The 21638-nt window shown below is 37.3% G+C and overlaps 1 protein-coding gene across 2 annotated transcripts in view; it reads right to left on the reverse strand.

Annotated features, from left to right (window-relative positions):
- Positions 1–21638, reverse strand: part of RAPGEF4 (Rap guanine nucleotide exchange factor 4) — a 140881-nt gene that overhangs the window by 116347 nt on the left and 2896 nt on the right. For both annotated transcript variants that reach the window (XM_030952653.1, XM_030952652.1), the window contains exons 2-4: positions 12916–13058; positions 11742–11830; positions 2928–3074 (exon numbers count right to left, since the gene is read on the reverse strand). In XM_030952653.1, the coding sequence (XP_030808513.1) occupies positions 2928–3074; positions 11742–11830; positions 12916–13058 (379 nt within the window). The remainder of the gene's footprint in view (positions 1–2927; positions 3075–11741; positions 11831–12915; positions 13059–21638) is intronic.

The following is a 21638-nucleotide window of genomic DNA, read 5'->3' on the forward strand; positions in this document are numbered from 1 at the left end:
ATTTTAGCTTTTACAATATCTGGACTGTAATGAACTGACATCATTGCCTTTTCCCATTTTTCCATGGTACCGTATGTATTAAATACCTGTGATCCACTCCTGACTTTGTGTGGGTTTTCATTAAACAATTAAAACGTAACAGTAAGTTTCCTCATACAGAGTTTGTCACAGCAAAGATATATGAACCTGAGGATAAGGCAGAAAGAACAATGCAGCACCAAAAACTAAAAAGTCTCCCTTTAGAAAAGTATTTACCTTTCTTCAGGTAACAACAAGATTAATAATAACATAGTACTGGTGCTACTGCTGGTATATTTTGGAAAAATTTTCTTACATAATTTTCTATCTATTTTAAACACTGTCTATCACATGCTAGCTGCAGTTTGTGCAGACTCTGGGATTAGCAGGTTGCAAGGAAATAAATATTACCTTGAAAAAATAAACAACTTAAGTATATCCGAGACCAACCAGCAAAGCTGTATTTCACTGAATAATTTTCCACTCACTGAGAGCACAGGGATAACCTCCTTGAAAGAATACACATCAAAATATATGAGAAGTTCACTGTAAAATGGCACAAAAGGCAAAGAAGCACCACAATCCAAACTGTGGTCTCTGACTGACACCTGCAGCATTTGTGACATGTTCTACAGCCCAATTTCATAAAGGCTGCAACACACAAGGTGTGTGCTAAAGCTGCCTGTGATCACTCCAGTACTTCTAACACATATCATCTTCCACAAAAGCATCTATCATCAAAAAACTCAGCAAAATCATCAAAACTGCTAGAAATTAAACTGTATTATAGTGATTAAAGAGCAAATTATGTTGAAATTGTTTTTAAAACAACTTTAAATATAAAATTCAAATATTTTTAGAAGGGAACCTCCACGTCCCCAATAATCCTGATAAGAGAACAACAATCTCTGAAAGTTTAGCAGGAAATTCATATGCATGGGAGAAATGACTGTGCATATACCAATTAAAAGTGAATTTTTACAAAAATGTTACCAGAGAAACCTGAAATTGGATTTATTCCACCCATCATTATCTTGTAAAGCACTATCCACACTATCAAATTTCTGACTACTGACAAATGCTGCATATGTTAAAACAGATGAGACCGCTGGCATATTTCATCTTTTCATGCCAAGGCCTAAAACTACAATGCAGCTGCTGTAGCAAAAAAAAACCCTCTGTGAACTGCAAAAAATATTGCCTTGTCAGATTCTGCAAATTAGCTGCAAAACTTCAGTAACTGTAGAAATTGCCAAAACATTTTAATTTTGTTGTAGAACCTGCCATATTCAAAGAACAATTATCTGATATTGTCAGGGCATTCAGTGGCAAGCATGTTCCACTCACACAGTGGTCTTTCATGCCTTGGCAATGCTGCACCATTAACTGTGCTCAAGGTAACATATTGTTAGGCAGGTGATGAAAGTGCCATTTCCTCCATCAATGCAGATAGTTGGGGATTTGACTTTCTGATACTGACTTCAGAACTGCTTTGGGACAATTATTTGCAGGATAATACTGCTCTTTCACAGGAAAACAAAGAAAAAAATCTATCCATCCACAGTTAGAAGCTGAACTAAAATGTTAGAACCAGCACCTATTTCTTAAATATAATTAGTGTCCCTAGACCTGCAAGTTTAGGACACTGTCACACCATCTGGCAGCTCTGCACAACACCTACACTTGTACAGTCACCATTTCAAACAAGCCGGAAGTACAAATTGGCAATAGTGTAGGCCAGGCCAACAGGATGCCTTCCAGCTCCCACAACGCTTATCAAACCAAAAGTAGTGCTTGCAAAAATGCAGATTCAAGTTCAGCAACTTTCTGCAGCAACATGTTAATGAAGTCTTCTCTGCATGGATACCAAAGTAGACAGACTACAGAAAGAAGAACCTCAGCAGTATGTTCTCCACAAAGGAAAGTTTTAAGGGAATTCACATGTAATCAGTAAGTCAATTTTTAAGTGATCTTGATCCATCTGCAAATTCTAAACCCCTTACAGCTGGTGATGAGACAGGAGAAAATGAGAATAATTTAAAATTTCAGAGTATAATAAAAATAGACTCTCCTCATAAAAGCTGGCAATAAAAGCAAAATTAAGGCTAAGAGAGCAACACCTGCAGTATATAAATAAATTCTACCAGAAATTCTATCACCTAAGTTATTTCATTACAAGAGGCCCACAGGAAAGAAATACAGGAGTATGTAATCATACATTATATGAAGCACGAAAGAGAAGTAAAAACTTTCCCTTTTTTCCCAAACTAATTTAAAATAATTATACTTTGCTTATGATATAAATGTCACCATACTATGTGGTGGTCCATCCTGGAGAGGACGGGCTGTGGGCCAACCATGCAGCAAGTAACAACATTAGACCCTGGACACTGAGAAGCTAAGATGAGAAATCTCTAGTTAGGTTATGGTGAGAAGTGAAGGAGAAGAAAAGGATGATGGGAACATTATGCAGATTAAGTTATTCCTTATAAAGTTATGTTCTGAACCCTGCCTTTTGATTAGTTAATCTTGTGCTCCACATAAGGTATTGTTTCTGTTTCTCTCTGTTCATTGGTTCCCTGCCCTCAGATAATGTTTATATAAGGCTGTGTTTGTCCCATTTGGGGGTATTCTGGAGGACCTATGTAGATCTGCGCTGTTTATGTTCTGTGTTGCGCCCTTGTGTGCCTCATTTTATCTCCATTAAAGCTTTCCATTTCTAGCCCTTCAGTCATTCCCATCCCTTGTTTTATCTTATTGCCACACTCCCAGCTGATTCCATCCTGGAGCTGCACATGCCAGCAGCAACAAAGGCTCGTCCAACGTGCAATGCAACAATACAATACTACAAATGCTTTCAAGGTAAAGGCATTTTTTTCTGCATTAACTGCAAATAAATCTGAACTTACCTCCCAAAGAGCTTTGAAGTCCTTCTGCTCAATTCGAAGGAGCTCACTATGTTCCCTGGTAACAATGGTAGCATGGCGAGGAGTGTTATCCAGAATGGACTCTCCAAAAGCAGTTCCTATTCCAAGAGTGCATATCGTCACAGCATCCTTTGATTCAAAAAAAAAGAAGGACACATTAAGTATTTCAGGATGTTTTGAGAGTTTTTGTGTCTTATTTTTAATAGCCTTGTGATTCTTAAGTAATCTGCTTAGAAAGAAAATTAATTTAAGCGTCATCAACAAAAAAAATCAATATGCTGGTAAACAATATGGGAAGCTTTGACATGGAAACAAGTGGGACTTCTGTTTTCTATATTCATAAGTTGAATTAGGCATTTCTGAATGCAAATCTGAGAACAGAAGAATCACTTTCATCTTTACAAAAACCTATGATCTCTGTTAATCTATGTCTAAACACCACTGTGATGATGAGATCTTTAGAAATGTCAGAGGTGATGAGAAGGTAACTAGAATCAGAAACACAATCTTGGGAAATAAACTTCTGTCCTACACAGGCTACCCTTATCAAAAAGAAAATTCACCTGTTATGTTTTCTGTTCTGTAAATGTAACTTTCAATTATAATATCCTCTTGTATTTATATTGCATTTCTCTATTGTACAAGCAATGTGCTTGTACTGTTGAACCAACTCTTGGCCGTTCTGTTGAAAATGCCAGCAAATCTTTCAATTGTTAATGGATGTTTGTCAATTAACTACCAGACCAAAAAAAATTATTTACACATAAATAAGGGATTTCAAGAAAACTATTAAAATTCAAACAACCTGGAAAAAATTGATCCATGTACAGAGCCATAAGAAGGTCCCAAACAAGCAGCAAAGTCCACTTCAAAGGAGTCTATACGAGCACATGCCATTCTAAATGATGTCTAAATGAATCTCCCTTGGCCAGGAACTCCTCTGTAGTAGTTCCAATAAAAATTTTGAGCTACTGCACAGAAAACAAGTAGCCATTAAACAACTTGCTTGAATCAAGATCTTTAGATACATGTTCTATTTTCAGCTCAAAAGTTGCTTTGTTCCTCATCACAGGCTTGAAGCTGAACACTCACATGTCTTTTTCTGAGATGGGCCTTATCTGATGGTCTGCTAAGTGATTTAAAAAATTAGTAACAGCATAAAAATTTAAAATCATACAAACTGTACTTAACAAAGGAAAACATATTGCATGTGCACACAGACAATTACAAATAAACATAAAAAAACACATGCTAACTTTACTTGATAGAACATGAGACGTCTAGTTTAATTCTAAAATGTAGGATTCATGCAACATCTACAAAAATCAAAGCAGAAATGTTTGTTATCCTTGTGGCTGATAATCCAGGAGAGATGCATGAATGTATTTCAGCATCATTTTCTGTTCTTAGAATTGCCCTGCTTTTCTTTCATGCATCTAATAAGTCATAATAGGCAAATATTATCAATATAAGATTAGTAGCTTTGTAATTGCAATACAAAGACAAAAGCCCATAATAGTCCAGTTTCCTGAACCATAGCAAATTGCTCTTACACAGATGTTACCATATAAAATTGTGTGTTCAGGAAAACAAAATCAATGTCTCAGAGAAGACTGAGGTTAAATTTACCAACTGTCAGAAATAAATTTTCAAGGAAGGAAAGTAAGAACAGATTTTCTTTAAAAGAAAGAATATTCGGGAATGAGCACCTAGGCACCTAAATAGAAGCCTATACAAACAGACTATAATACAGTTTATACACTGAAATCTGACTTCCCAAGCTTACATTTCAGAGCTGAAAAACTCTATGCATGCTACAATACTCACACTGGCATTTAAAGGAGCTACAAAGAAAATGAGGCTACTGCTGGTACAAAATTTGATCTCCAGATATACAATGCATTATTCTCAATCCTACTCAGAAAGTTCAGATAAAAGAGCTCTGTTCAGGACAGGACAACCAAACAGCCCTGGCATAAAAGAAACTTTTCCTGTAGGTAGATCATAAACATTGTTTACATTGTCTAACTTCTCACTCACTCCCCTCCCTTCAAAAAATAAAACTCATTTTAAATATTTCCCCTTCTCTGATTGTTTACAACCCTAAAGAATAATCTTTAACAACAAGAGACATGAGAAGAAAAAAGGACAATTGTTGGTTAAGAAATTACTTTATAAGATAACTTCTGATGGTGCAGTTGTTAAGCTTAAGAAATAAATTAACACTGTGGGGTGTTAGGTCAAGAGGCTGGAATGGTCCTATCTACATTTATTAAAGGAAAATCCAGGCTTCCATCCAATGCCTTGTTAAGGCTGACTTAGAACAGAGGCTAGATGGAGTCAAAGAATAAAGTAGCTATTTATTAAAAGGCCTCAATGGATACATCTTGGGTAGTACAAGAGCCCAGCCAGGGCTACACCCAAGATGAACCAAAATGGTCACAAGATGGACAACCAGTCACAAGGTCTGTCACTTTTATAAGTTCTGGTCCATTTGCATATTGGAGTTACTTGTCCAATTATAGCTTTAAGTTATGAAGTCCTATCCTTCTTGTTTTCCTCTCTTCAGTCTACCTGGTTTATGCTCTTGAGCCTGAAATTTGGATCAGTTGTCCTTGGTCCCCAGCTAGAGAAGGAATTGTTTTTTCCAGCTACTCTGTGAAGAGAGCTTACCATCCCTTAATATGAAGCTCAGAACTACACACTAAAGCAGTACAGAATCTGAAAAATATAAAAGCTAAAACCTAATGCATTACATCAAGTTCTTTCAGATTTTTTCCCCAGCCATCACAGTTCTCCACAGAAATGCAGTTTCACAGCCCACTGGGGTGCAGACCTATATGCCTTCTTCAAGCCTTCAGAGCCCCATTTTCTCACTACCCCTTGTTTATACATCTCCAGCCTCCTGGGGATTCAGGTGTGTTTCCTATTATGCCTGTTAACCTTACACTCAAGAATCTCCTGCTGTTCAGTGAAGACTTCAGGAGGATTGCTGGCAGCTCAAAACTCCCTGTTTGCTGTTCCCCTCTGCAATCCCAGAAGCAGCAGGGTGTTCTAGTGGCTGGTAACCAGCTAACATTCACACAGCTATTTAAAAGGCAGGATTAGAGACTTAGAAAGATGAGATAGTTGCCATTGCTATCTGTCCTCTATACACACTATAAAACAATAGCATTCAAATCAGAGACTGTTTGTGTATTCAGTTTCACTGACTCTTAATGCCACATGAGACACATGCAAGAAATGCATTCTTAAGCCTTTCCCTCACCCCCCCATAATACAAAATATTGAATTTGCAAGACTATTTTATGGAATGGATGAGAATCAGAAAGAAGGCTCTGCTTTATTCCCTTCCCCACCATCTTAAGGATCATCCTGTATTCTTCCTCCTTGACTTGTGACCCCTTCTGTTTCTCAAGCTGGCAAACAGATTTTTTTTACTGTCTGTAAATAAAATCATGGTGTCAGAAACAGAAATTAAGAAAACAGGGGAAAACATTACTAGTTCTAGGCTCAAAGGGACTGGGGATGTTCCTTTGAAATTTTAGTTTGTTCAACATTTTGAGTTTATAAGGGAGCTGATGTAGCTAGATTGTTTTTGATTTCATCATTTTCTTACACCTTGTATCTTTATCTCACCTATCTACCTGTGTCTCTCTCGGACATCATACTATCTCTATGTTTAACTGAAGTTTTGCAAAAGCTGGCATTTTGAGAAGCTTGCTTATTGTTACTTTGACACAGTTCAGTTTGTCCTCAGTAAAAATTTCCTTTTATAACAGAGAAACCAAGGATATACATGAAAGTAAACTATGAAGTGATTTTTCTATCCCCTTACCTTCACTTCAGTGTGTCAGCCATTCAGACAAGAAGTCCTTATCAAACTATTTCTAACAATACCTTCTGAACACACTAAAACTGCAGTTTGCAAACATGCTAGGCCATCCTCTTTACATAAGACAAGGTTATTTACTTAAAGAAGGCATTATGCTTCTACAAAAAACTGTGAGCAGCTTCTCTTTTAGTATCTAATTAAAATATGTATGGTTCAGATTAACTGTACTGCAATACCACATTCATTATTTCCATACCTTTCTATCTGATCTTCTAAAAGCTACCTGCAACATCTTAGATGTTTTCCTACGTCGCCTGACAGAAAGAAGTGAAATTATTTTTCTATATTAACTTCCAATAAACAAAGTTCAAAACCAAAATTAGCACAACCACAACACAGGAGCTGAGCATGAGCCAACACATCTGCTGCTCAGCTTAGTACATTAGTTCAGCCAATCTCTGTGTTACAATGGGTACAGAAGTTCTCATGCTCAAACTAAATAATTTAAAACTAGCTTAGGCATATTTATACTACTAACTACAGTACAAACCTATGTCACAACTTCACATAGGTTATCTCCAAAATATATAATGACATTTACATGCTGAAAGCAGTATTGCAAGGACTACCCTGTTCAAATCCCTTTCCTTGCTGCCACTTCACCTTATCACACACCTCCTTTGTCCTCAGTTTCAAAGAGCTGTGAAATTCTTCCATTTCTTACATGAACATCTGAACCTCTTTCTTCACAGTCATTCTTCTCAGCAACCCCACTAACTTATTTGGCTTTTCATCCCCAGCCCTCTGCATCTTCTTACAGCTGACACTGCTGTACCATCCAAGCACTCACAGCTCCTCCTTTACAGCTTTTCTAAAACAGGCTAATTGTTTTTTAAGTCAATGCCCTATGTTCAATTTGGTCTGTTTTTAAAAACTGACCTGCCTAAAAAACTCCACCATAACAGGCAAGATAAGCTGGCAAAAAGCCCTGGCACACACTATAATTCAGCTGGCAAAATAGAGAAAAAAAACCCCAGAAGATCAAATTGCTATTTGGTCTTTGTCTTTTTTCTCTTCATTCCTTCATAGTTTATCAGAAAAATCTTTGGCGTAAAAGGCTCTGAATCTAATTCAGAAAATCACAGTGTTGCAGAATCTGACAACATTGTAACACTGATGCTTTTGTCATAATGCATTTCTTCCCAGCTTTATTCTGAGACATTGTCAACAGTCATCCTTAACTGTTCAGCTTCAAAACAGTTCAAAACTGAAACACACACAAGGCAATTTGTCAGCAATGTATTTAAGACAACATCAAACCAGGAATATCTCTAAGAGAAACTTCTATTACTAGATATCTCAACACTGGGTAGGCAACAGGGCCAAATAAAAATGAAATTCAGCATCTGATCATAACTGAGGGCAAAGATCTCTTTCTGATATATTCTACAGAGGCTGCATTTTCTGTTTAGTTTGAAGGTAGCTTAACTATGACTTTTAAGTACTGTATTTATCAGGGTATTTGTTACAAACAAGTTGAGGCAAGACCAAAACAGTTCATTACAGTTACCTCTGGAATTCACAGTGAGATGTTTTCACCTTAGAAAAAGTCCTCTTCGATCTCTTCTTGATTGTTGAATACCCAGAAAAATCCATTTATAGTTTTCACAGACAGCAGACTCCACTCAGGATGTACTGGATGAGCAACCCTGTCAAATCTCTGTGGCCATTCCAACGGCAGATGAAATTACCAGCACATTTTACCAGCTCGGTGGGACAAAACTAACAGAAACGGCAAAATTTTCTCTGGCCAAACTCTTTGAACAGATGTGTGCGTATGTTAAACAGCCGAATACGATTTACAAAGTGTCCATTGCAGCAGGGAACGCTGCCCGCGCTGGGGTTTGCTCTGCGTTCCAACGCTGCCCTCTCGTGACAGAACACAGCTTTGCAGGCAGAAAGGATTTTTCCTAACCAGTGTGAAAGCGAGGCTTCAGGAGGTCCTAAATATCTGTGTCTGTCTCTATGAAAGCCCTTAAAACAACAGATGTAATGCTTCCTGTCATTATAATATCAAATAATAGCTAATATCAATATTTCTATTTAAATAAATTCTCAACTTGGTTCTAATCAGTATTACTGATATTTTCTGAGAGAAATCACAGATGTCTACATTAGTAAGCTGCTGTGCAGCAAGACTGCGTATGAATTAATACCTCACTGAAGTCTTGATCCATTAGTACATTAAGATTTAATTTCTAGTGCAAGACATGTTCCTACATGCCTCTGTAGTAACAAAGGCTCAATATTGAGACATTTTAGTAGGGACCAGGTGTACAATAACTTACTGCATTTCTCATGGGAGAAAGCTACCAATCACCAAAGGTGACTGCACAAAGAGGCAGCACATCATAGCTGTTACACAATGCATTAATTCCTAGGCTTGATGAAATTTAAGTTTCCCAACCACACAGATAAGCAAAATGGGACTCATATTTTTAAACAAGAGAATTGATTTTCTGTATTTACATTAACACTGTAGGCATCATCATATAATCATAGGATAATTCAAGCTGCAAGAAAACTCAGGAGTCATCTAACACAACCTCCTGTTTATTTGAAGTATTAAACAGTGTCCAAATTAACTAGTCATGTCTAAAGACATTTTAACCAATAGGAACCTAAATACCAAGTTAGCTTCTCTCCTACTAGGAAAGACAGAATAATCCTGTACTTTTACATTAGTCTAAAACTTCTAAACTCAGGTAAACATCTGCATCTGTCCTGCTCTGCTGGAAGTTTCTCATTAGCATTAGTGCCATTTGTGGTATATTAGTAACAGCAGAGCAATTAGTCATTATTACAACTTTGCAAAGGACCTTTGCTCCTGGGTGATGTGATTGGAAAATGTGCTCCAAGTACCCTTACACCTTAAGCACTGGTCATCCATCCCCAGCTGGGAGCACAATGCTGTCAACTGAGTGTGCCAGGGCTGCCCTGACAGCAATACAACACCGTATTGCCTCCATCATCTGGGTTTGTAGAGAGCACAGTAGGCAGGGAGTGCTAGCAAGTACTTCAACTTCAAGAATGGCTGGTACCAGGCCAACAAGAAAGTACAGGTAAGACTGTAGAGGAACCACATCCAGGAGCTACAGGCAGGAGAATGAGAAGGAGACCAAGAATGGACAAGGAGGGGCATGGTATAAGCCCCAAGCTGGAGCAAAACCAGAGAAAATGTTGGACTCAAATAGTATTTAGGAGTCCCCAAACATGAAAGTTATCCAGACAGGAATGGTAAATGCATGGGCTGCCATGTTTTTGCAGTGAGGCTATATTCTAGGGCAACTAGGCAGTGGTAAGAATTCAGTTCGTTGTTCCCATGAGAAGGAAATGTGAGGTAAGAAATAACTGCAGAATATAATTTCTAGAACTAGAATTACATGAATTGTAGTTCAACAGCTTCCTACTGGCAAGAAAATGAAGTTAATCTGAACAAGCAGAAAAAAATATTTACATTATATTCATTAAGAAACTGAAGTGTTCCATACTCCATCTAATGGAACAAATCAACACTCCAAAGAGATTCTTAATTTAACATCCAGATTGTGCAGATGTATTACTTTCTGAGTAAAGAGCATTGATTCTTCACAACAGTGTAGTGCCATCTTTTGGCAAACACCGGAAAATCCTGATTGCTTTAGACGTCCACAGAAAAGGGTCTCATAAGAGCCCAGTACTGTTCCAAATTGTGACAATACCAGTGACAGCCAGGCCATGCCAAGAATTGCTCAAATTAAGCTAATTATACTCTCAATCAATCTCTACTTAGTACAGTGAAGAGGTTGCTAATAATAATATGAAAGAAGTTCCTTTTGCACCTACCATTCTACTGCAGGAAACAGAAAGACCCAGTACTCACACACTGCCTTGACTCTCATTCTGACCCAATTTCATTGGTGATACAATGTTCAACAAAGAGAAAAAAATCCAATTTCTTCTATGAGCAAAAAACTTCCCTCAATCAGCCAAACTTTGGGCAAAGAATACACCACTACCTTCCCTCCCCTACACATGCTCAGTCCAGGTGGAGAAAATGGGTAGTAGTCTCTTTAAGGTCCCAGGTGGAGAAAATGGGTAGTAGTGTCTGTAAGGTCCCAGATAGCTATACTACTCATGCAAAGGCACAACGAGTCCCTTATCAGAGGTACAACCCCATGCTGAGCTACATCATGGGACAATCACTGGTCTCAAACACGGGAGCAGGGAAGGGACAGAATGCCTTCCCAGAAGACTAAGCTCACAGCAGCAGGTGCATGACATTAGACAACATGAATGGGAGACTCTAGGAGAAGTATCTCATCCCTTTGGATTTTTATTTACTCTAAATTTTATAAATCCAGGAGCACCAAGATACTGAGAAACCACTTTAAATTTGGAGAGAATTTTACTTGCTCTTCTGTTTCTTAACACTGAATAGGTATTACCTAGAGGCTTCTTGTCCAACATGGCAGCAGTTCCAATAGTCTGCTATTACTGCACTACTTCCCCATTTCTGCAGTGGAGATTGCATTATGATGTTATTAGACTGCACTGCTAGTGGGTTCACTTTGAACTTCCTGAAGAAGAGCTAAATTAAAATATTTCTCGGGAATGAATTAACAACTCTCCGATCTTTAGCACAACTTCTTTAGCACTACTAAAAAAGACAGAGGAGACTTGTTTCACATTAAAATGTAGATAATTTCCAGACCATTACATTTCAGCCTCTTGAAATCAATGGTATGATTTGCCTTCCTTAGACTAAGGATAACTAAGACTAAAAGAGACTCAGAGAAACATATATATCCTTGTGATATGACAAAATACCTGTATAGAATGTGCTGTTATCTATCTCACCATAAATTATGCTCTTCCTTTGTACTACTGACTGGAAGGTTGCAATGAAAAATCTATTTTACCTGGTGGTTGCTTGTATCAGACACCTTCACATCCAGTGATCCTGTCAGGACAGCATACCAATTCGTCCCAATGTCACCCTGACGGAATACTGGAAAGATGAAATCTTGTAAATAAGAGTTATCACTTTAAGTTTAGCAACAGTAATAAACATTTTCTCACATATTACTGCAGTACTGCAGTTACTGCTGGCACCACCAATTTGCCATATGAGATTACTTATTTACTATTACAGTAATACTTCCTGTGACACTGGAAAGTACATATTTTAGTAAACTAGTCAATACACTATGGAAACAATGAAAGCACACAGAACAGCTTCACTCTTCTCCCCAGTTTGCTTCTGTTCTACTGTTCTTTTAATTAATTAACCAACCAAAGAAACAAAACAAAGAAGGAATAAGTTTTTCTAAACAATGTCCCTTTGAAATTCACAATCTTCCAGCGCAGACACAGATACCAGTAAGAGTTCTGGCTGAAGAGCAACTGCAAGACTTTAGTATCCAGGCATTCCAACTCTGTGATTACAGAGTATCAAAATCCCTGTTACTCTAACCAAATCCCAGTGCTTCATGCCAGATTTACCTGAGGTGTTTCTGAGACTAATACCATAGGTTTTCATCAGCTATTCCCGGGTAAGCATTCCCATCACAGGACTACCACTTATTTCCATCTCAGTTTCACAGACCAAGCACAGGTGTACACCTACATCAGGCCCATGGGCTGCCATTGCAGGCACAGAGCTGCTGCACCTCTCAGCAGTTTGCAGCTCTGCAGGTCTGGCTTGTGCCAGGGTGCCGGGAAACCACACACTATCAGTGATGTGCCTTGCTGACACACCTTTGCCCCTGACAGCACAAAGCACTGGCAAAAGCGATCAATAATACATTTACAGGGGAAGAATGAGGCTTAAGCCCAATGACTGGTTTGTAATCTTTCAACAGAACAGTAGTAGAGTCTTACATCCTACTGCATGCCTTGTTACCATAGATTCATACACACTGCATTTGTAGAGTAAGCAGCACTTTAGTCCTGCCTTGTCCCATGACTGTGACTTATGTTTACATAAATGTAAACATTCCACTGATTCTGCTCTCATCAATCTCCTAAAGACAATCACAGTCTAATCCCCAAGTTTATCTACATAAAATACATAATCATATGAAGCTGTCTTACATGTGATTCCTTTTTCCAGATTTTCATAATATCCACAGAGACATATCTGCTGGAGAAGGTTTGGATGAAATTTCTCAAAAGCTTTCACTTCTTTCAATCGTGTGAATATTATATCTACATCTTCACTAGAACGTTCCAAAGGCCTGCAAGGAAACAAAAGACAAGGGCTTAATCAGAGAAATATCACCACCTGCATGCACTGAACTTACAAATGTTTGCATTGGATATCACACCATAATATAAACAACTTAAAATGCACTTTACAATTACATAATGAACTCCTTCCAAGACATCCTAACAACTGCCCTTTATCAACTTGAACATGATTCTTATTTCAACACGGGCAGCATCCAGAAGCCCACTTAGCACCAAAGTCTCAATGCAGCATCACTGTACAAGTACATATGACGATACAGTCCTTATCCTAAAGATCTTAGAATGATTTATAGTTTTAGGTTTGTAAGAAAACATTAACAAACAGATGTCCAAACACACAAGAGGTCTGTGGAATCAGTGCCCAAAACAAATGTTCTCTGTCTGGCTAAATGGAAAGCATTAGATACCAACAGTAAGTCCTACATCCAAGCTTCTCTTCTGCATTTTATTGACTATAAACTGACTTTCATCTTCTCACTTTCAAGGAAGAAGGAAACCTTTAATATGTATATTCTCTTCCAAGAAGTTTCTGTCTCTTAGTGTTGGACAAATTAAATATGCAAGCAAGAATCTTAATTTTTCATCAGTAACAGTCATGAGTTTTAATTCCAATATTTAAAATATTTTAAACCTTTGACAGCAACACCTTTTAAAAAAAGGAAGATTTCAAGGAAAATAAAATTTCAGAACTCTCTACAGCAAAGTAGCATGTAGACCAGCAGTTCAGCAGGTTCAGCATACTACTACATATTTATGAAAATAAAGTGAATTAGCTCTGTAACACACTTCAAATGTGATTATCAAATATTATGAATCAGCAGGTAAGCCTAACACTAGCTGACAGCATTAGAAAAAAAATTATAACAGACTAAATGCAAACCACTAAGGACAGAAAGAAACAGAATTTTCCTAGGACATCATACTCAATCAGATGAAGAAATTATTCATGTATAAAGGCATAACAGAAAGAGAGATAACTACTAGTAATCATTAGACTTATCACACACTCAAATGTTGCTAGTTAATTTTACTGACAAAAATGTCCTTTCCACCAGTGGATGGGCTTATAATGAACAGAAGTCAGGCAGCTACAATGAGCAAAGACTAAGTTCACAAATACATCTCTTTATTCATCTTATTGTTACACTAACAGTGTAAGCACTCCCTCCAACAAGATTTTTTAAAGATTCCTCTTTGAAATCAAAGACTTTAAGGAATCCAAATCTTTGTCTCAGTGAAGAAACCCAGATCCTACTTGCATTGAATCTCAGTATCTCATCATTCTTATTAAATTATGTCTAGGAGGGATTAAATCTCTATTCTTGTTTATACTCCAATTTACCCTTATTAACTACAGATGAGAATAATAATTCTCTGGTGTATGCACTTGCTTCTACATCACAGTAACATCCTCTTAGCACTTCAAACTACAATCAACTACAATAGCTCTCTTTTGAAATATTTCATGTAAGATTTTCACCCATTTCTTTTTTTCTTGACTGTGCACTAGCTGACAAGTATTAATAAGCATTAACTCTCTTGTCAAAATCCTTTTAAGAAGATTAGGAGGTGCAGCTTGCAACAGATTTACAATCTACTTATACAAGATCCCTACTCAAACTACACAAAGTCTTGAAACACTAACTACCTTTATTTACGGACTCTCAAAAATAACAGCAAAACCCAACAACTCAAAAAGGTGAGATCATTCTCAGAAAATCATCCAGTTCAAGATTTAGCTGTTTGGTTAAGATAATGAATTCTTATTCATAAAAATTAACAAGGATTCAACTTGTCTGACAATAAGATGCCTTCGGATTTTTTTCAGAGGTCCTGGGAAATGTCCTCAGTGTTAAGGAGTAGGAATTAACAACATGTTTCCCAAGCTGAAGTGGCCCTTATCCTTAGGAGCACATGAAATTTTGCCTGTGTAAAATGTCAGACTGCAGTGTAACAGTAGTATTAATAGCACTCAAACTCATTTCTACTAAGTGTTTATAATCTATAGCAATGAATCTGGTTTCAAAAGCCAAGCATTAATTACTGAGAAAAATGTACCATGGCATCAATAAACTGCTTTTCCACAGGACTGCAAAACTCAGGCAAAGTCTGACCACTTTCTACAAAGCATCTTTTAATAAAATTATCATCATGGTAACTTGAAATTATCATTAACTTGACATTAATTATCATTAACTTAACATGAATCTATTTATGATGCCAAATTTTGTTTTCTGTTTCCCAAGTACAAACTCCCTAACCTGGAACATAAACAGGGCAGGACAACATAAATTTATTTCTTCATCATAGCTATCTTACTGTAAACTTGTTTTTGTAAAGCATAGTTTGGAGTAATACTTAAACAGCTGATGTTATAATATAGTCCTTAGACAATTAATGATTCAATCTATTAATAGAAAAGTACTACTGCTGGCAGATGGAGGATTATTCAAGCTTTATTTTCACTGTAGTACCACTTAAAAAAGGCAATGGTATTAATCCAAAAAAGAACCATTCCCCAGAACACAAACATACACTGCAAAAGTCAATCCCAAGGAATATTCCTACATCCCAATATGGCTCCAAAAGCCCCTGGAAAGACTTTTCCAAATACCTGCTAGTATCAGAGTACCCAAACAGTTCTCTGTGACCAACACTGTTGTTCAATCTCACTGAGCTTAGCCCTCCTCTGCTAACTACTGCTGGTGCAGATTTATTTCTGTTCTGCACTGTTACATTGATGCTGATGCTACTGAAGTATCCCTTCACTGCTGATGCTGCAGTTACAATCTCATATCCATGAGCGAACAAAGTCAAAAAATTTCAGTGGGTCTTCAGCTACCACTTGATTTTCTGCTAAAGCAGAAAATGGTCCTGTACCCATTTCTGAAATCTCAAGACCAATGTATGGAATAAGGACCATAGGTTAATCTAAAAGAATGAACAAATATATTAAACCAATTAAGATTCTCCAGCTCTCATTTGGTAGAGGTATGAGCTGGAGTAAAAGCATTTTAAAGCAGGTGAAGCACCTCCTCCCTAGACCACTCCACCCAATTTAAAATAAATTTTAAGTCAAACTGTGCTGACATCTCATTTCACTGTAGCCAAAGCCAAGGGGCACTTCAAGAGTAGCAAAGCAAGCCTACCAAATAAATTATTAGGAAGGGATGAAAAGCAAGAGTAATTTATTTTCACTACCCTACACGCCTTTCTGCTTTGTTTGACCCCAAAATGCCTTCTTATTTATATTACTAATTTGCCTCTTCAGAGCATAGTAAGTGATTAGCTGGCAGTAATGTTTTCACACAAAGCATCATCTGTCTTCGGCTTCTTCAACACAACATCACAGCATACATACATATGCTAGTGATAACATCGATGCTAGTTGCACATTTCTATTCAATTATGTCAATAAGAGATTGATTTTACCCCTCCTTATTTGGATGTGAAGATTTCAGAAGCATATTTTATAGACACAAAACAATTTTCTTGGCAATGTCTGCTTGACTACCTATGAAAGGCAATTATAAAGAAAATCTGCCCCAAGTCTATCCTCATAAGGCTGTTAAGCTCAACATGAGCTGACAGTGCTGGCAGCCCTGAAAGCCAACCACATCCTGGGCAGGATCAAAAGCAGCATGGCCAGCAGGTCCAGGGAGACAATTATCCCCTTCTACTCTGCTCTCATGAGACCCCACATGGAGCACTGCACTCAGCTCTGGAACCCTCAACATAATAAGAACATGAACCTGCTGGAGCAAGTTCAGAGGAGGAGCATGAAGGTGATGAGAGGGCTGGAGCTCCTCTCCCATGAACATAGGCTGAGAGAGAAGAGAAGGCTCCAAGGAGATTTTACAGCACCTTCCAGTACCTAATGGGGCCTACAAGAAAGCCAGAGAAGGAGAAGACATGTAGTGACAGGTCAAGGGGCAATGGTTTTAAACTGCAAGAGGATAGGCTGAAATTAGATATTAGGAATACATTTCAGATTCTGAGGGTGGTGAGGCACAGGAACAGCTTGCCCAGAGACACTATGGATGCTCCATCCCTGGCAGTGCTCAAGGCCAGGTTGGCTAGGGCCCTGAGCAACCTGGTCTAGTGGAAGCTGCCCCTGCCCATGGCAAGAGGGGTTGGAATGAGACAATCTAAGGTCCCCTCCAACCCAAGCCATTCTATAATTCTCTCTTGTATTTTTAAATGTAAACTACTCAAGCTCAAAGTTAAATACGGAGAGAGGATAACTTACAGTTCTTCACATACACAGCCTGGGTAAAGTATTTCTGCTCACATATAATATACATAGCTTTGTAAAAGAACCTATTTTGATTAAGTATTTTTAAGATTAAGTATTTGAATGAAACTACTACTTTATGTCCTTTTCTTTAGGCTCTTTCTCATAGTGGGTTTGACATTTGAGAAAAAAAGAAAAAACAGAACAGATGTGGTTTTACCTTCTTTGACAAGATGCCTCTAGAATTTTAAAATGTTTATTTCTATAAAATGTGTTCAAAAACCCGAATCGTGCTCTAACTGAATGAAAGCATTGGATTCCCTTCCCTTGATCTTTTTAAAACAGCAGTATTTCAATTCAGAGAGCAATGAACAGCCCACGAAAGATGAGCAGATGGATCTATTTCTTCTGCTGCTGAGACTGTAGAAAACAGCTAAAACACTAGAACAGACAAAATGAGTTCATCGCTGGGTTAAAACCAAAGCATCAATGCAAAGATGCAAAGGCAAACTCTGTGAGCTGGAAAGTACCAGTAACCCCTACCATGAGCTATTTAATGAATTTAATAGTACTTTAAAATATACTCAGCTGTGAAACAGGAGCAAGAAGACAGCACCAAGGAATGTCAATTAAAACCAGATCAATTCTCTATGCTCCCTGTACTTTCTTCTGCCCTTTCCTGACATGCAGAAAAACAATGCTGTAGGATGCAGAGAAATACTGGACCAACAGACCATCTTCCCTTAGTGAGAGCAGGACAAAACTGCAACTCTCTCCTCCACACAATGCTGTATGGCTCTTTGAGAAAGGAAAGTTTAAGAGTGGAATACCAATGATCTATCAAAGCATTTTAGACCTGTAGTAAGCCACTTAAATGCTAATAAATGAAGTTACTTTTAATCTGAAGTAGTTTCCAGGTAAGGGTTTACTTCAATGGCAACAGAAGATAATTAACTCCCACCAAGATAACTTTTCACTTTTTACAGTGGTATTACCAAATCCGTTTTCAACACTCACATTTCAGATCCTCTTTCCCTTGTCATGGGAAAAGCCCCATCATGAGGCTTTTAAACAATAATCACATTACTATTCTTTTCTCTTGCATGTCATTTTAAGCAACTTTGGGATTCCAACTCTCATTTTCTCTGACAAACAGGAAATAGAATTTTATTTAAAAAATGTTTCCTAGGACTCTTACACACCTAAATAATTCTGGAGTTTAGATTAAAAAAAAAAAAAACGGCAACACAAAATTGCCCGTGCTTAGTTTTCAGTTAATTACTACTGTCACCCACACTCAGAATCCCTGTGATAATCTCTCAGGTCCTGTACATAAGGTACAAGAAATACTGTAGATAATCCTGCTCCATGCAGGTACCAAATGGCCAGCCAGTTAAATGTAGACTGACTGGATGCCAGCTGAAGTCAGACAGAATTTGTTAGAGTGGAGTTCTGTCTTCCTTAGTGAGGACAAAAGGAAGGCAAATATAGGGGACTCTCCTTTACCTACCTCATTATCATATTACTCTATTAAATAATTTCGATCAATTTTGAAAAATTACTGGAGAGTTCAACAGAGTAACCAAGTGTGCTCATTTCTTTACACACCCTGATGTATCAATTGTGCATCCTTCCAAAAGATCAATTCTTAGACCTGTATATACAGTGGAATGGCAAAAGATGTATTTATTAACTGATTATATTCGTAAAAAATTCTCTCAAGTTAAAAATACACTACCTGAACAATATAGACCTAGTAGGAAACAGACTCTTTTCCACCTTCATTTGCTGTCTACATAGACAGAATAATTCAAGAGAAATCAAAATGCAGAATTACGTTCCTTCATTTGTGAGAATTTTTATATATTATGGATGCTTTGTAATCAAGATGTGACTAAATTTATTGAATTAAACCTCCAAATTTCATAAACATAAACTGGAGCTCAGGACAGTTAAAATTCCATTTGACATAAGTAAATCCAGATGAAATTACATTAACCAGCACTGTAGCTTCATAATAAACATTAAAAGCACTTTAATATGAAGACAGACTCTGAGATACACTGCAAATGAAATCCGTAATTGAACAGTATGCAAGTGATGATATCCCTCCATTCAAACTCTGGCTACCACTATTCACCAATAACACCATGCCAAATGCACCTTTCCTGATTTAGGATCTGCATTGTAACAGCTAGTGAAAATTTAAAATTTACAGCAATAATGAAGTAAGTTTTACAGATTTACATTTGCATGCATTTTGGCAACTGACAAATTAAAGATGAAAGGGAAAGTCAGTTCAGGAAACATTCACGGATATTGATAAAACAGCAGAAATAGTAACTGATCATGCCAAATACAGAGCAGAAAATACAGCACAAAGGAAGTATCATTAGAATGATAAGCTTTGTTAAATGCAGCAAATTGTAAGATGCAGACAAAAACAGATGTCATACAAGATAAGAAAAATACTTGTAATCGGAAAATATCTGGTGAACACCTGACTTTGAGGGCACAATTTCAATTAGCTGGTTTGTTGGTTTTTTATTCCTTTGCTGGAATAGAGAGATTTTTTATAAAAGAAATTTAATCTGTTCAGAGTATAGGATTTTAGAGATCAAATCCTAACAACATGTCAGAAAGAACTCAGGCAATGAGAGTTTAGACATGTTTACAGTATCATCTGGTGAAAGAGAAAACCTACAGGTGCACATGTAGCATACCAATCGTGCAGCCACTCCACCAGACTACCAACTAAATTTGAATGTATCATGTCCTAACTGTCCAATGTGCACATATTGCCTTGCTCTGCTGGGCTATGACAATGTTTACACACGCTGTGTGTAACTTACTGCAATCACATATAACAAATGGAAGCCTATATTGCAAATGTGTAAATCTGAGAGCAAAAATAAAACAGCTTGCTTAAAATACAACTCCAGCTCTCACTAGGATTTATCTGAAATCATATATTTGATGAAATGCACAGACTTACAAACAATTATTTTGGTTTTTCTAAGAAAACATGGAAAGGAAAAGGCTTTTTTATTATTCATCAAAGACTGCACCTTTGCACTGAACTAGAAAATGAGGTGCATGATGTGGAAAGATAAATCTGTTATTCATCGCTCTCAGAAGACTGCACCCTCACAGGAGTGCTGGAAAGCACTTGGGCTGTGTCTGTACAGCTCTGAGTTTCCACATCCACTGCAGTGCCTTCTGCTGCTATATCCCCACACAGACTTGATCCAAGCATATACCAGCTTAGTCACACAGCACACAGAGAGAAAACACGAAGCACACAAGCCAACCGGAACTGCAGTATATATCCATAATTTTGTTCAGATGCAAACTACATGAAAATAGGGATATTCCTATGGATTTGTTACAAATAAAAAGGGAGGAATTTATAGTGGAAGTTTTACCAATTGCACAAAAATATTTTTAAAATAAAACAGCATCATAATGCAACTGTATTCATAATATTGCCCGATTATAAATTTATATCCCATTATCTTTGACATAAGTAAAGGTTACAGAGGATGACAAGCATTTTCTCTACTTATTCTACAACAATTCTCTCAGAATATCAATTCTTTATGCTAGTCTATCTGTATGCTCACAAGGGATCCCTTGTTTACTACTAAGCAAACAAAGCTTGCATCTCAAATACATGTTACACTGAACTAAAAAACCAAATCTTGATTCAAATATGTTGCTGTTATGTACCTTCAATCTGAATTTACATTCAAATCTGTGGGAAGAACAGGTCTGAGATACTACCCAGTACGCATTATTTCAGATTTTTTTAAACATAAATGATGCAAAACTAACAAGGATGACAAGGTTATAAAGGCTCAGTATGTACCAGAAGTCCTTGAAAAGCCCATTCCTACTTAAATAATTTAGAAGTCATTAGGCAAAGATCATAACATTCTTAGCACAACAGGCCAGTGAAGTTACATGCTTTGCCCTGTGATCCACTCCTCCAGTCTGTTAAGGCACTGAAGGTTACATTTAATTCAGAGAAAAACACCAGATGCCATAGCCAGCTATGAAATCCCGGGATCTCTAGCAGTTGTGCATGCTGTACATCCCTAAAAGCTTGCATCTGAATCCAATTAAAACTAATAACTCAATTCATAACTGGGACCAGATTTAGAGAAACAATAGTTACCTAAAAAATACTTTGTCTACCATTCAGTAAAGATACCGTCAAAATGGAAATTTCCTGGTCAGATGGTTTTTGGTGTGAAAGAACACATGAGAATAGAGAAAACATTCTTCCTAAGTTAACTGTACACACATGCATAAATCAGTGACCCTTTTTTAA

The sequence above is a fragment of the Camarhynchus parvulus genome, chromosome 7 (genome assembly GCF_901933205.1).
Source record: "Camarhynchus parvulus chromosome 7, STF_HiC, whole genome shotgun sequence".
In the NCBI taxonomy this organism is placed as follows: domain Eukaryota; kingdom Metazoa; phylum Chordata; class Aves; order Passeriformes; family Thraupidae; genus Camarhynchus; species Camarhynchus parvulus.